General features: G+C 59.5%; 1 protein-coding gene across 2 annotated transcripts; it reads right to left on the bottom strand.

The window, feature by feature from the left end:
- Positions 1-271: 271 nt before the first annotated feature.
- KLC2 (kinesin light chain 2) lies at positions 272-10,128 on the bottom strand. Of its 2 annotated transcripts, none has more exons than XM_079789046.1 (16): positions 10,051-10,128; positions 9,004-9,242; positions 6,445-6,675; positions 6,233-6,302; positions 5,393-5,615; positions 4,658-4,745; positions 4,421-4,522; positions 4,163-4,336; positions 3,943-4,042; positions 3,299-3,348; positions 3,114-3,181; positions 2,354-2,462; positions 2,118-2,276; positions 1,921-2,045; positions 1,635-1,692; positions 272-1,287 (listed from the first exon to the last, which is right to left on the bottom strand). In XM_079789046.1, exons 2-16 carry the CDS (start codon positions 9,229-9,231, stop codon positions 1,204-1,206), a joined length of 1,869 nt encoding a protein of 622 aa, XP_079645172.1. In that variant the 5' UTR covers positions 9,232-9,242; positions 10,051-10,128; the 3' UTR covers positions 272-1,203. The 2 variants fall into 2 exon arrangements, with proteins under 2 accessions (XP_079645172.1, XP_079645171.1); XM_079789045.1 differs by lacking the exon at positions 10,051-10,128 and adding an exon at positions 9,898-10,018.
- Positions 10,129-10,438: the final 310 nt, after the last annotated feature.

Raw genomic sequence — 10,438 nt, 5'->3', positions numbered from 1 at the left:
GTTAGATCTTGACCTTTGGGACCCCCAATTATGGGAAAGGAGAATATCTGGGCTCCAGTTGGAGGAACGGGACGTGAGCGACACACACACACACACACACACACACACACACACACACACACACACACACACACGGGACGTGAGCGACACACACACACACACACACACACACACACACACACACCCTTCATTCGCAGCCTTTCCCAACCCCGACCCCAACCCCAACCTAGACCCTGGGAGCCCTGGACTTCAGCCCCAAAACAAGCCCGGCTCAGATTCAAACCATCTTTATTTCTACAGCAACATTTGAAAATAGAGAACGACCACCTCACCCCACAACTGGAGCAGCCCCTCCTGCCACAGCAGGGACATCACTGTCCCTCGAGAGAAGCTGCAGGCGTGGGAGAAGGCGTGGCTGGATGGCTCGACAGGCAGTGCCTGGGTGGGGTCGGGCGGGAGGGACAGTGCATAAGGCCAGGATGCAGGGCAGGACCCGGCGTTGAGGGGGCTGGTAAGGGGAGGACTCTCCATCCTGGGGCATGGAGCGATGGCAGGGCAGGACGCATCCCTCAGAGTCCACACCCCTCAGAGTCCGGGAGGAGCGGGACAAGGCCCAGGGAACCTTTTGGGGAGATCCCCAGATGTGTTGTGGAGCCTGGGAGATACCACCGCGTGGAATGGGAGTGATTAAGGCCTGGGCGGTACCACTAGAGAAGGGCAGGGTGAGGGGAGGCCCAGGCAGTACGGTAGACTGAGGAGAGGGGCGCGGCCAATAACTTATTTCTCTATATACAGAAGCAACGGCCGAGGAGGGGCAGGGACGGGGGCGGGCGGGGGGGGGGGGAGAGGCAGGGCAGGGTGCTGACTGGAGGGCAGTTACTTAGTGTTCTTGACTCCGGGGTCAGGGGATGGCAGGCCACTGAGTCTCTACCTGGAAGACCCCAGCCAGCCTCTTTCACTGGCTCTGAACCTAGGGACAGGGGCCCTGCTGGAAGGAATAAATAAGGGGTAGAGCTGGAGCCGGGCAGGCCCAGCCTCCAGGGCTCAGGCTGAGATGACAAGGGAGGAGGTTACCCTGAGATTGAACAGAAAAGACAGGGGTCCTTGGGAGAGTCAGGCAAGACAAGCAGCAGGCCCATGCGCAGGGCTGGGGGTGAGGGCAGTGCCGGGTGCAGGCTGTGGCAACTGGCTGCCCCTTCAGGATTAGCCCACCAGGGAGCTTCGTCGGGAGAGGTCCATGGAGCTGGAGCTGAGGGCGCGGCTGTCAGAGAGGCCTGTGCCTCCAGGCTGTGGGCAGAGGGGGCATGTGGCTCAACCTTGTGCTGCTGCCAGTCTGTGCTTCCCCGGCCAGAAGGGGAAGGGGCCTGACCAGCCAGAATCCCTGAGCCCCACCCATGCCCCATCCTGGTACTCTGACACCCCTGTCCACCTCCACAGTGACAGTGTTGGTACTGGCCACTTGCATGTCCACCCAAGCAGGGGCTGGGTTTCCCTAATTTGTCTCCCCAATGTCCAGCCCAAAGCCAGAGACAGAGACAGTAATGTTGCCGGGTGAAGACATGCTTGAGAAGCTCATTAGGTACATAGGGCATGCAGGCCTCCAGCCCTGGGGCCTGGGCCTCCACCCACCATACCTGGGCTGGCTCTTCCACACTCTTGTTGAGGAAGTTGAGAGAACTGGCCCGCTTCATCCTGAGGGGAAAGGAAGGCCAGGATGTGCCCATGGTGGAACTGGGGAAGGTGGGAAAGGGGATCGGGGTGGGGTTGGGGAGGGAGGCTGATGGGAGAGGCCCAGATTTGGTGGGTAGTGGAGCTTGAGAGAGATGAGGGAGCTCACCCTGAGTCAGGAGCTCATTTGGGTTGTTGCGTGGGTTCTTAAAGCTCACCCTGCGTGGTAAACTTATCAGGGCAGAGGCTGACCTGGGGTTTGGGGGCTCCTGGGGGCCACCACCCTGCAGCTTCTTCACCAGCATTTCACTGCTGCGCCTCAGAGCATCTCGGAGCTTCCCAAAGGAGCCGCTGCGCCGCAAGGAGCCACTGCCATCCTGTGGTGTGGACATGCTTGTCTGTCATTCTGGCTACACAGCCTCCTGGCCCACCTCGACCCCTAGACTCACCCCGCTCCACTCGGCTGCAGGCCCTGCCTCCTCAATGTCAGACTCAGACCGAGCCCCAGCACTGCCGGCCACGTCTCGGCTGCCACGGCGGTCTCCCCGCCCACCACTGCCATCTTTCAGCAGTTCCACCACCTTGGTCTGGCTCGCAGGGTCCAGGCCCTAAGGAAGTGGAGGGCACATTAGGTGGAAAACAGGGCCAAGTAGGTCCCTGCCCAGTCCTCAGGTCTGTCACCCACCTGCTTGCGGCTGCGGCTGGCACAGTCCTCCAGTGTGTGTGCAGCTTCTAGCTTGCCCTGGCGCCGGTACAGGGCCCCCAAGCTGCGCAGGGTGGTGTTGACTGTGGGGCTGTGGACAGGACAGCGGGACAGTCTCAAATTCTGTGTTCCCCAGGAACCAGGGCCTATCCTGGCATCCAGGCCATACTGGGCTCTAAGGAACCAGCCGGCCAACCAGCATCTTACCCCTCCTAGGTGTCAAGCCCTGTGATAGGAGGCCCAGCTGCACTCTCCTGTCTTGGAATCACCCCAGGGCTTGGGACCTGGCCCCAGGGACCTAAGTGGGTTATTGCCACTAAGAATTAAAGCTGGAAGACTCAAACCCTGGCTGAGTAGCTCAGTTGGTTAGAGCATCATCCTGATACACCAAGGTGTTGATTTGATCCTTGGTCAGGGCACATACAAGAACCGACCAATGAATGCATAATAAGTGAAACAACAGATTGATGTTTCTGTTTCTGTCTTTCCCTTCCTCTCTCTAAAAATCAATAAATAAAAATGTGAAAAAAAGAAAAAGAAAAGCTGGGAGACCCACGAATGAGATAATTAAGCTTTCCCAGTACAGAAAGCCATTTTGGGGTGGCCTGTGAGCCTGGCCTTGAAAGAGAAGCTGATAGAGAAGGGGTAAGCAGTATGAACTGTGCAGCCGGCCACAGCCCTCACCCAGAATACTGTTCCCCTGCTACCTGCTCTACCCCCAGCCCTGCCCTGGCGTCCTCACCTGTCCACTTTACAGGCCTTGTACCAGCTGCCATATTCCCCATAGGCAGTGCTATCCCGGCGCTTATCCTGGGGGAAAGAATGGTCAGAGGTGGTGGGAGGAGAAGGCCCTCCCCTCTACACACCCCCAACTTCACCTTCCTTCCCTGGACACCCACTCCAGCCCTGTCCCGCAGTGCTTGCTACCTTGGTCTCCTCCCGTTCCTCTGCGTGCATCCAGATGGGCTTGTTGTCCCCTGGGGAGAAGAAAGGGGGCTGTCACCAGCCTCCCATATGGGCCTCTGCTGGTTGGGCTGACATAGAACTGGGGTCTGGGGAGGGGGAGGGGTAACCAGGAAGAATCAAGGTTGGGCTTGTTGAATGAACGAACAAGAATCAGACCTAAAACATTAGTGACCCTCCTCTGGAACAGATGACTGTGGCATAGGCTTGTCCTTGAGGGGCGTGGGGGAGCAGACCCTTAAACACCTTGGGCCCACAACTGAGCCTGAATGATGGGCCAGGCTGAAGGACCCAGAGCAGGAAATGATTGACCACCAGGGGCCAGAAGGTAGCTTCCCAGAGAGGGAGACATTTGGGCTGGGCCTCCATGGTGAGCAAAAGTTGCCCAGGAGAGAAAGGGGAAGGACTCTGGGCCAAGGGCATGGGGTATACAAAAGGTGTACATGCTCACATGTGCATGTGAGCATGTACAGGAGGTGTGTGTACATGCTCACATGTGCACATGACACCGCAGGCATGAGGGCCTGCCTGCCTGGCCGCTGTGGATGTTGATGGTAGAATGAGACTGTGCTATGTGAGCTGGGGGCACATGGCAGTCATGGACTCACCATTGACAGAGCCAAACTCCTTCTCGTGAGCACGGGTGAGGATCTCCTTGTACAGGGTCTCTGCATCCTGGTACTTGCCCTGCTTCAGGTAGCAGGAGGCCTGCAGAGGCAGGGGCCAGAGGAAAAGCAGGATGCAGGGACCTGAGCCTTTTCCTTCCCTTCCTCCCTCAGCCCTCTCCCTCCCTCCCTCCCTGCCGCAGCTCCTCCTGGCCCAGGGTACCAGGTTGTTCTTGGTCTTGGCCACGTTGGGATCATCAGGCCCAAGGCGTGTGGCGTAGATTTCCAGTGCCCGCCGGTAGTAGTATTCTACCTCCTCAGCTTTGCCCTGGTTCTGGCAGAGCAGTGCCAGGTTGCTCAGCTGCTTGGCCACATCTGGATGAAATTTGCCCAGGACCTGGGATGGGAGCAGAAGCCAGTGGCTAGGCTCAGAGCTGGCCTAGGCCCCCTGCCTGGCCTGCCCAGCCCTGCCTGCTCCCACCTTCTCCCGGATCTCCAGTGCCCGCTTGCACAGAGGCTCAGCCTCCTTGTACTTGCCCCGCTTGCCGTACAGAACTGCCAGGTTGTTTAATGTTGCAGCCACCTGTGGGGGGAGGGGGGGAGAGGGGTTGGAGAACAAATGGAGGCTGTGTGACCCAGGGCCCTGCTGGCCAAGGGTTCTAAGACCTGGGAGCTGCAGAGAGCAGCAGCAGCCCCAACCTCCACCCCCCTCACTCACAGCTGGGTGGTCCTTGCCCAGTGTCTTCTCGCGAATGGCCAGGGCATCATTGAGCAGGTGAGCAGCCTCTTTGTACTTGTTCTGGTCCCTGGGGCAGGTGGAAGTATGGTGAGATTGTCCTCCAGCCTGGGCCCTGCCCTTAGTGGTCTGAGAGCCCTTGCTCACTCCTGTCTTTACTGAGCGGACATGATTCTGACCCAGAGCATGGGAAAGCTGGTCAGCCCATCCTCCAGGAGCTCAGGGGCTTTGCTAATTCACTCACAACTCCCCAGGGCATACAGTGCTGGGGTAGGGAGCAGGCTCACCCAGACCCCACCCCCTCTGCCTCATGCCCAACGCACATGGTTCTGTATTCTCCAGTGCCCTCGCTCCTTCTGCTCTTCCTGCTGTGAAACCTTTCCAATCCTCTTGTGTTCTGGGAAGATTCACTTTTTACCGAAGACCCTACTCTAGCCACGGTGCCTCGAGAAGCTGTGCCGGCCCCCTCCCTGGTTATTTCCAAACCTTTCTCCTCCACTAGCCTGAGGCTTACTCACATCTATAGCCCAGGCCCATGCAGGCCCAGGTACCCTGTGGGCTCAGCCCCCTTGGCACAAGCTCCTCTCTCTGCTGCCCCAGTGCCTGGAGAAGCCCAAGTCCTGGCCCACGGCAGGCACCGAGTGTTTGTGACCCAGGGAGGGAGCCTTCAGGAAATACACAGGCACTCCCACGGTGCCGTGGCCCGAGGAGCCTCACCGATAGACCAGCGCCAGGATGTTCAGCATGGTGGCCACGTCAGGGTGGTCATGGCCGGACGTTTTCTCCAGGTCTTCGAGGGCCTGCTTGCAGAGGGGCACGGCCACCTCATAGCGGCCCTGTGAGGCATACTGGATCACCAGGTTGTGCAGGGTACGGAGCCGTGCCGGGATTTCATAGCCCCCATGCTGGGCAGCCACATCCCCTCCTCCAGGGCTGGGGGCTGCAAGGCCAAGGGTAGAAACTCAGATGTACCTAACTGCCCCCTCAGCTGGACTGGTACATGCCAACCATGCCTCTAACTCACCTAACATGTGGCCCCAGGCAAGTTACTATTTTGCCTCAATTTCTTCATCTATAGAATCACCCCCAGAAAGAGTGGGTAATGTCCCGGTTCCAGTATTTCAAGCTGTGTCCTCGCAAACTACCTGCCCTTGGAGCCTCAGGCTCCTCAGCTGCTGAAGGAGGTCTGAGGTGCACAGGGCACTAAGCTAGGCGAGCAGTGGCCCAGGGCTCCCACTGCACTCGAACCCTCCTTGAACCCTCAGAGGACGCTGCGAGGAAACAACTCTACCAGTGGTCACAGAGCAACGAGTGGCACAGCAGGACTTGAACCCAGGCTGGACTGTGGCACCAGCTCCACATAGAGCTTGGGGTGGGGGGAGGTGGCAGGGAAACATGGAACACCTGTCAGTTAAGCTCGATCATGCTGGGATGTGCTGATCAGAAATCAAATGGCAACCACTTGATCCCTGTTTCTGGTGATCTCTGAGTCCCAAGGACCAAGAATCTGTTCAGCCCTTTCTACCCCCACCCCCAGAATCAGCTGCCCCTCCGCACCTGAGCTCTGTTCCTCCTCGTTGGGGAATAGGTCATCCAGAGAGTCTTTGGGGACCTCCCCCTTCTCCTCCTGGGCAGGAAGACAGGGTGAGATCAGGGAAGAAAGTGCGAGGTAGCCCAGTGTCAGCGGCTGGTGGGAGCTGTGCTCTGTGCTGCCCTTCCTGCCCAGGCCCTCTGCCCGCTGGCCTTGCAGTGGCTGCGGCAGGACTCACGTTGGGGGAGGTGTCCTCATCCAGCTTTCGGATCTGGCTCATGAACAGCAAGTGCTGCTTCTCCTCCTCGAGCTGGGCCACAGCCTGCTCGCTGCGCTGCAGCTTCTGCTGCGTCCCCGCCAGCTCCTCTCGCAGCCACTGGTTCTCCTGCACCAGGCGCCGCACCTGAGCCCGCAGCTTCTGCTTCTCTGACTCTACGGCCCCCAGGTGGCTCGACAGTGCCAGGATCACCTGTGGCAGCCAGCGGGATGTGGGTCAGAGCCCTGACCACCCAGAGCCCGGACCTCCTGGGGCCCAGGGAAGGGCTGAGCTGCTGAGCTGAGCGACTTGAAGTTCTCCTCTCATCAAGGGCGTTTTCTCCCAAGGCCCCAAATAGACCATAGTCCAAGACTGAACCCAGGAGTCTTGGGGATCCCCAACTCCTTCCCTCTAGGGTCAGGAGTCCTGGCTCCTAGACTGTCTTTGCTGGACTCTAAGAAAGTCCATCCCTTTTTTTCCTGGGCCTCCAGCTAGTCCTCTGCATTGATGGTCCAGCTCCCACTCATTTGGCTGATGGAGAACAGGGCGAGTTGGGGTGCTGTGCTTTCCCCGAGCTAGCCATTTTCTTCCTTTGTCTCTCTTGGGGGTTGTACTCAAGCCGCTGCAGCCACAGCCACTATACCACTGCCTCCTGCCCCAGGAACCTGGATAGATGACTGGAACACTTTCCCAAAGAACCTTGATAGATGACTGGAAGACCCCATCCTGACTTCTGTCAAGGCTAGGCCCTGCCCTTCTGTGGCTCCCAGGGAGGGATGGGGTACTTATACCAGCAGATGGCCTGCGAACCACAGGGCAGGTGAGGAGACCCAGAAGCCTCCTCTTGGCCCTACCCCTCGCCCAACCTCCATGATTCCTTTCCGGAGCTTCAGGCTCCTCCTGCCTTGGGGCCTTGCATATGCTCCACCTTTTTTCCACCATTCACTTTCAGAGGCATTTCTGCAGTGAAACTTCTCTCTTTTGCCCCCAGGCCCAGGAAAGCAGGGCACCCCCCCCCCCCCCAGCATCCTGTTGCCCATCTGTGCCAGTGCCTGCACACACTGGGGGCGGGGGGGATCCTATGTGTTCATCTCTGTACCTGCCAGCCAACTATTGCCCTTCCAGAGGGCCAGTCTCAGACCCTGCCCTTTCTAGTTGATTAGCAAATGCCTAAATGACAAGTGTTTTCACAACCACTAGCTTTTTAAAAAACTCCCTAAACAGCCTGGCAGTGTATACAGCAGATGGCATGATCCCTATTTTAAAGACAAGGAAACCAAGAGGGTACCACCTGCTCAGGATTCACAGAGCCAGCCAGTGTCTCAGCCAAGATTCGAGGGGGCCAAGACTCTTTCCCCCAGAGCCTAACTCCTTCTCCATCTGCACCTTGTCCTAGCAGCCCAAATTAAGAGGGCCGAAACAGAACTCTAATCATGCGGGCTCTCTCATCCCCTTAACTTGCTCCAACCACGAACCAGGGAGTTACCCTGTTCCCCCCTCTCTCCCTCACACCATTCCCAAGTCCTCCTGGACCTACCTCCTGAACATCTACAACTGGCCCCCTTCTCTCCACCCTCATGGCCACCCCTTTAGTCCAAGCCACCATTTCTCATTTGAATTCCAGCAGCGGTTGCCTAACTACCTCCTACCTCCCTCCATCCTTGACCCGCTATAGTTCATTCTCCATACCTTTTCCCACGGAGACTTTAAAACCTAAGTCATACTGTGTCCCTTGACTGCTTAAAGCCCTCCAAAGGCTTCCCAATTTCCTGAGACTGAAACCCAAGCGAGTCAGGCACAGCATGATCTGGCCCTGCCTTCCCCATAGGCCTGGTGTCTGTCCCTCTCTCCTTCCCCATGAAGCTCCAGTCACACAGGTCTTTTCTCAAGCCTCCCATTGCAAGATTTTTCCTACCTCAGGGCCTTTGCACATGCAGCCTCCCCCTCCTCCCTTTTCTGGAGACTAGTCCATTTCTTCCTTCAGGTCTTGGTTTAAATGTCATTCCTCAGAAGTCTTGACTAATAGATAAGACTTCCCATTTAAAGCTATTACAAGATTTTGTTCTTTTCTTTGGAGGATTTATCACAACGTGTAACAAATGTATGTGTGTTCCTGTCTTCCAAATGGACTAGAGCAGGAATCTAGTCTGTATCCCTGGCACCTAACATCTTGCCTGGCACACAGTAGGTGTTTGAAAACTTACCTGTTAATGAGTAAATAAAAGAATGAATGGGTGGGTGGGTAAGGATTTCCTTTTTGTTTTCCTATGCCATTCAGTCTGTGCTACCTAGCAGAGAAACTAGGAACAGGGTTCTACGTGGGGGCTGAGGGATGGCTGTCAGGCCTCTCTTGGGGAAGGCCCGCTGGAGTCTCCAAAGCCCATTCATTTATTCAGCGGGTATTTACTGGGGTCCTTGCATGGAGCTCCAGGGGACAGATGGTGTCCTGCTCTGATTCTGTTCCTACATAGCCAGAATCCCTCCGGAACCTCCAACCCTCCCTCCGGTCACCTCCCGCCTCAGCACTCCAGACAGGCCTACCTGGGCCTCCCCCAGTCCCAGCTCGATGGCTTCCAGGGAGCGGCGCAGGAGGACACAGCGTTCCTGGGAGCCGGGCTCAGCCTCGCCGGCTTCAGGAGCGACCAAGGGAGCGAGAAGGGCGCGATGCTCCCCGCGCAGGGTCTCCAGCCCCTGGATGACGGCTTTGGTGCCCAGCACGATCTCATCCTGGCTCAGCTTCTCCTCTCGCGGAAGCACCATCGTGGCCATGGCCTTGCCGCCTGTGAAGGCGAGGGGGCGGGCAGGCGGGTGCCGGGCCACAGCGCCCGCAGCCCCGGGTTAGGTAAACACCCCGTCCCCGGGCGCCTGGGTCCCCGGGGCGCCCCGCTGCCCTGGCCGGCAGTGCCCACCGCGCCTGCGCTGGGCCTACAGGGGGCGCGCTCGGCTCGTCTGGGCCCGGGAGACGCAATGCGGTGAGACCGGTGAGGCTGGACCCAGGTTCGGCCCAGACCACCGGCTCAGGCCGGCGTAGGCGGCCCAGTCTCGGGGCTTCCTCGGGGGAATCTCTCAGCCAGGGCAGGGCGCGTCGGAGGAGGGTCCTACGGGGATCGTGGGGTCTCACTCCCTGCGGGAGACCCCGGCCCCTCCGGGAGTGCCAGCCCCATCCCCGACAGGCAGGCCGGCCACAGAGACCCTCCTCCCGTCAGGCCGGCCCTGGGAGACCCTTCCCCTGGAGCCGAGATCCCGGGTCTCCGTCACCCCAGGCCCCGCCCACGACGACCCTCCCCATAGGCCGGCGCGACTCGGCGGACGCCCCTCCCGAGGAGGCCCAGCTCCCGCCCCCGGCCCCCCAGGCCGCGCCCCCTCCACGAGGGTGGGCCCGTGACGACCCTGCCCCGGGCCGGCCCAGAGCCCGGTCTCCCGGCCCTCGCGGACCTGCGCCTCGCGCTCGGGCCGGCTCCCGCTCCGACTCCGGCTCCGGCTCCCGCCCCGTTTCACTCGGACCGGCCGCCGTGAACGGGTCCCACCGCCTCCATCCCGCCGCCCTTCCCAACAGTCTCCGCGCCGCCTTAAAGGTGAAGCCGCTACCTCAGGCGTCGGAGGGGGCGAAACACGCTCTCCGCCCGCCGGCCGCCTTAAAGGAGCGCGAGCCGGGCCTGCTCCGGGCCGGGGCGGGGCCACCGGGCGGGGCGGGGCGGGGGCTGGCCCGGGCGCGGGGTCCCGGGAGCCGCCTCCACGCACCCGCGGCCTCGGCTTCCTCTTCTGTTAGCCGCTGGAGCCTGGAGGCTCGGGAGACTGTGAGCCTCTACCACCCAATACCGCGGCCCGAGAGGACGGCGAGAGAAACTGAGGCACAGGGAGACCCGGAGCCCTCAGCGAGAATGGACATCTATTGGCATTTATTGAGGGAGTTGCCGCTTTCTGATCGCTGTGTCAGATGCTTTGGTGCCTTAAGTGGGTGAACTCCCCGAATGCT

This window comes from Cnephaeus nilssonii, assembly GCF_951640355.1.
Source record: "Cnephaeus nilssonii genome assembly, chromosome: 13".
Classification (NCBI taxonomy): Eukaryota; Metazoa; Chordata; class Mammalia; order Chiroptera; family Vespertilionidae; genus Cnephaeus; species Cnephaeus nilssonii.
The sequence above is the reverse complement of the archived record's forward strand: the minus strand, read 5'-3'. Positions and strand labels throughout refer to the sequence as shown.